Raw genomic sequence first — 3,518 nt, 5'->3', positions numbered from 1 at the left:
ACCAGATTCCCCAAAGCGTGTCCATGCACCAGGGATGGATCGCGATCCATCTGCCTGGGTACTCCCCAGACAGTTTGAGCCAAACAACCATCTTCCATATCCAGAGGGCCTAGTCCAGTCCCGTGGGGGCTTCACAGCCACTAGTCTACAGTTCATGGGTTTCCACTAGTGTGGCCGGTCATCTCTGCACTTTTTCCCATCATGATCTCGACATTCCCCACCTGCAGAATCTCTCCTTTCTCTCATTGATTGGATTAAAAAAAAGAAAACTCAGCCTGGCCATGGATCTCTTCATCTGCCACCATCAGTCACTGGACAAAGGCTCTATGATGATAGTTAGGGTACTCGCTAGACCGGTCACCAGAGTAGACCAGTCTAGGCACCCTCTGGACCACTGCCAGCAGTCCAAGGTGGTGTGATCCCTGTGGATTCCTGAGAGCCTCCCCAGCACCCTGCCTCTTCAATTGCTTTTTAATAACTACTGAAATAATAAAGCCACATGGAAGAACACATATACCAGTGTAATGTTTTCATTCTATTTTATTTAGCATAACATGAAAACTTAATAAGTTTCTTCAACATTTTCAGGTTAGAAATATTTTAATGATTTTATTAGATATGTGGCCTTGTCATTGTCAAAATACTCGAAGGATTGATTTAATCGGAGTATAAAAGAAATGTGATAATTACAATTGCAAAAGTCTTTGAACATTTTCAAAAAACAAAAATATATCCAACTGGAAACATCCATGGCTGTTTTATAGTGAATGAGAGACTCCAGAGAGCTAAATATGCTTCCCTAATCTTTTTTTCAGTGAATCTGTGACTTGCTTGTTTCTCAGGCTGTAGATAATTGGATTTAGCACAGGAATTATGACCGTGTAAAACAGAGAGTCCATCATACCTTGATCATCTGTTTGTTGAGATGCAGGCAGCACATACATGAAAAGAAGAGGGCCATAGTATAATGATACAGATAAGAGATGGGCGCCACATGTGGAGAAAGCCTTCCTTATGCCTTGGATAGACTTCCTTTTTAAAATTGTAAACAGAACTAGTGTATATGAAACCAGGACAGTCATAATGGTGAATACCTGTATTGAACCAGACAAAATAAATACTAATAGGAGATTAAGAGTAGGATCAGTACAGGAAATATTATACAATGGTATAATATCACAATAAAAGTGATGGATTATATTAGAATTACAGAAGGTTAATCTGAGCAAAAACAATACATGAAACAAGGAATGAAGAAAGCCACCTACAAATACTGAAACTAGTAGTCGGATGCATAGTCTATTGGTCATAATAACTGGATAAAGTAACGGTTTGCATATGGCTACATAGCGATCATAGGCCATTGTACCCAAAAGAAAGCATTCTGTGGTTCCACCAAAGGCAAAGGCAAAAAACTGTATCATGCATTCAGAAAGTGATATCATCTTATTCTTGGATAACAAGTCAACCAACATATTAGGAGTCACTGTGGATGATATCCAAGCATCTACAAAAGCCAAACTCCCAAGGAAAAAGTACATAGGGATATGGAGGTGGGGATCACTCCAGATAAGAGCAATCAAACCTAGGTTCCCCACAACAGTGATGAGATATATCACCAAGAATAGCAGGAACAGGGGCACCTGCATCCCTGGGTGATCTGTGAGTCCTGTGAGGACAAACTCAGTCAGCAATGTTGCATTCTCCTTTTCCATGTGTTCTTCATTGGACATTGCCTGAAATGAAACAAAACGAATATAATGGAATATTCATTAATGTTTTAAGGTCATTATTGGAACAGTATTTGGTATGAAATCTTTACCAGAAGTCTTTTAATTTTTCAGATCTTCTGGATATAAGGTTGTAGGTGGTTGTGAGCCACCATATGGGATCTAGGAACTGAACCTGGGACCTCTCTGCCAAACCATCTGTCTATCCCCAGTTTCTCCATTTTCTCTTTTAGTACCAACTCCCATTCAATAAACTCATTTCCTATATTAAACCAAAGGCCTGCATATCCAAAAGTGAAGAGAAGAGAGAGACAAGGAAAGCATATTAAGCAGAGTGAGCAAGGAAAGGCACAGGAGTGAACCAGAAGACAGTATTGTGGACACTAGGAAAAGAAATAAAATAAGGGTAGCACAGGAACACAGTGCAAAAACCAACACTCTAGGGAGGTTGAGAAAGGGAGGGGAAACGGCTGAGAGGGGAATTGCAGAGATTGTTAGTCGCTTCAACAAGAGTAGTTTCCTTTATTGAATGGAATTGAAATCATGAAGTAGCAAGATGTTAATGTGAAAGGCATGCCATGGGAATGAATAACATAAATGATACAGCACCCTTCATCAAGGACAGAGGACAGCTGACATTTGTCTATTTTTCATAGATCCATCTAACTTGCTTCTTCTGTAAAATATTTTAAGCAGTTCTCAAAAGAAAGAGTAGGCAATTGAGAAGAAATGGAAATAATCAGAGAAGAAGAGAGAGAGAGAGATAAAAAATTAAACTCATATGGAAGAAAAGAAAATAAAAGGTCATAAAAATAGGCAAAAGTAACAGTCCTAAGTTGATAAGTATAATAAAGGTAAGCCAAGGAGACAAAAGGGAGCATGTGAGATGTCCAAAGCAAAATCATGGGGAAATCCCAGAGGTTGGAGGGAATATTTTTCCTAACTCCAGTGTTCATTAATAGCTGTATTATCAGAAACACTTCACTTTATTTAAGAATTCAAGTTTATTCTATTATAGAATCTATATGTGATTGAGGAGACTTCAGCTTTAAATTTGTATTTTTACAAGTATAGTGACAGTGTCTGAAGGTTCATTCCACATAAAAGTGATACTTTATCTAATTTTTAGTAAATAACAGAAGCCAAATATTGATCAGATACAGACTATATAAAGAACCAATGCCATTAATAGTATAAAGTAAGATTTTATTTTGAATGAGTTTGCCTACATTTTACCCCAAATCACAAAATCATTGAAAATCCTCAAATAAAGTGTATGTATCTTTCAAATAACGTATATATATATATATATATATATATATGTATACACACAAAAATACACACATACATTTAGATATATTCTCCTACAAATATATAGTCAATATTATTATATATAAAGTGCCCAATTACATTTATATGTATTTATGCAAAACTGTACCAGTGTTCATCATATATCATATATGTGTATACATACATACATAGTTATAATGGTAAATATTAATTTATACATATTTTATACCTATATCACATATAGATAAGTTATTCAATGAAATTATTGTCACATGGGGAGGCATAAAGGAATTACTATTTAATCTGTAAAACCTTCAGTTTTAATTATAAATGTAATTTCCTTGGGTGAGTCTTTATATCAAAATTGTCTAATTATTTCTTATCCAAGAATGTCATCAATCTGAGAACTGAGTTTTGAAGCACTCATATTTTATCTCAATACAACTTACAAAGTCCTTATAATTAGGGTAGAATGACAATAACTCTTTTCATAGGAAA

At 36.0% G+C, this 3,518-nt stretch overlaps 1 protein-coding gene across 1 annotated transcript; it reads right to left on the bottom strand.

Moving 5' to 3' along the window:
* Positions 1 to 743: 743 nt before the first annotated feature.
* On the bottom strand, positions 744 to 1,733 carry LOC114687576 (olfactory receptor 186). Its single transcript, XM_028862180.2, has one exon. It carries the CDS (start codon positions 1,731 to 1,733, stop codon positions 786 to 788), a length of 948 nt encoding a protein of 315 aa, XP_028718013.1. The 3' UTR covers positions 744 to 785.
* Between the last annotated feature and the right edge of the window lie 1,785 nt (positions 1,734 to 3,518).

The sequence above is a fragment of the Peromyscus leucopus genome, chromosome 12 (assembly GCF_004664715.2).
Source record: "Peromyscus leucopus breed LL Stock chromosome 12, UCI_PerLeu_2.1, whole genome shotgun sequence".
Taxonomy (NCBI): domain Eukaryota; kingdom Metazoa; phylum Chordata; class Mammalia; order Rodentia; family Cricetidae; genus Peromyscus; species Peromyscus leucopus.
The sequence above is the reverse complement of the archived record's forward strand: the minus strand, read 5'-3'. Positions and strand labels throughout refer to the sequence as shown.

Bases quoted from the DNA above. Each gene is read 5' to 3' on its own strand.
- LOC114687576 (XM_028862180.2), bottom strand. From the start codon at position 1,733: ATGTCCAATGAAGAACACATGGAAAAGGAGAATGCAACATTGCTGACT.